Below are 1,295 nucleotides of genomic sequence, written 5' to 3'. Positions count from 1 at the left end.
TTCAACATCCTCCAAGGGAACAACCACGACAACCAGTCAAGCCGCAAACACTAATAATGGAGTTTGTACTTGTTCCAGCTACAGCACTATCAATGCCTATGGCCAATGTGGTGGTGGTTCGATGAACAATGGCTGTTATGCATGTGCGGAGGGTTACTACTGTTCTACTCAGAATGAGTACTACGCACAGTGTGTTCCAGGTACTTCTACTAGTCCTCTCTGTACAGCTTCTGCAGCAGCCGGGACTAGCGCTACTAGCAGCAAGGCCAGTAGTAGCCAGACTACAGTTTCGGCTGTGACCACTACTTCTTCTTCTAGTATTAGAACATCATCTGTTGCATCATCACCCTCTGCTATTACTAGTCAGACCACCACGCTGGCTCCTGCAGGCACAACTTCTAGCAGTCCTGTTTCTGTTCCAAAAGCCTCCAGCTCTTCAACAACACCAGTACAAAGTGATCCAACATCAGCTTACACTGGAGATTCTTTGTCCATTATTGCTACATCCTCTGCTATCAGTGAGTCTACCAATGCCGCAGTTCCATCTGTATCATCTGAAGGTACTTTGGTAGGCTCTCATTTGTCTTCTGGCACTACTACTTTGGCTCCAGGAGCTACGACGTCTAGTACAACTTCTGTTGGTGTTTGTTCTCCTCAATGTTCAGGACTGGATCTGACCACTCATGCCAACAATGCGAACTTCCCTCTTGCTGACATTGTTGTTTCCAGTGCTAAGTGGACAGGAGGTGATAACTATGACGTTACTATCAAGTTTTCATCTGACGATTCCATGTCTCTATTCTCATTGAGTGAACTGAAAATCATTGGTAACGTTTACAAGCTTCTTTACTCTAGAAACTCGAAGGTCTATTTGATCACTGATCCTGGTAACTGGGAGGCAACTGTTTCCTTGACACTTACTGCTGATTCTAACGGTAAAGTTGTGATGCCATGCTTCCAGATTCAGTATGACTGGTGTACTGCTGGAGTCACGGACCAGAGTGAATGTAAGAACTGGACGTACGGACAGTCTTACGATTACATGACTGGCTGCAGTGGTCAAGTTGATGCTCCTAACTATGGCTGGTCTGCTTACTGTGGCGGTAGTGGTAGTGATGGAACAACTACGTTGGCTGGAAAAGGTACTACGTCAACCACAAGTAAGGGTACTACGTCCACAACTTCTACTTCATTGACTTCTTCAACATCCTCCAAGGGAACAACCACGACAACCAGTCAAGCCGCAAACACTAATAATGGAGTTTGTACTTGTTCCAGCTACAGCACTATCAATG

The 1,295-nt window shown here is 45.7% G+C and overlaps 1 protein-coding gene across 1 annotated transcript in view; it reads left to right on the top strand.

Annotated features, from left to right (window-relative positions):
• The window catches only part of CYBJADRAFT_186846 (uncharacterized protein), a gene marked incomplete at its 3' end in the record, with an annotated part of 4,130 nt that overhangs the window by 1,430 nt on the left and 1,405 nt on the right, over positions 1-1,295 (top strand). The window contains exon 2 of the mRNA XM_020217234.1: positions 1,087-1,278. Within this exon, the coding sequence (XP_020068381.1) occupies positions 1,087-1,278 (192 nt within the window). The remainder of the gene's footprint in view (positions 1-1,086; positions 1,279-1,295) is intronic.

This window comes from Cyberlindnera jadinii (genome assembly GCF_001661405.1).
Source record: "Cyberlindnera jadinii NRRL Y-1542 unplaced genomic scaffold CYBJAscaffold_18, whole genome shotgun sequence".
In the NCBI taxonomy this organism is placed as follows: Eukaryota; Fungi; Ascomycota; class Saccharomycetes; order Phaffomycetales; family Wickerhamomycetaceae; genus Williopsis; species Williopsis jadinii.
This window is presented reverse-complemented; position numbering and strand designations above follow the sequence as displayed.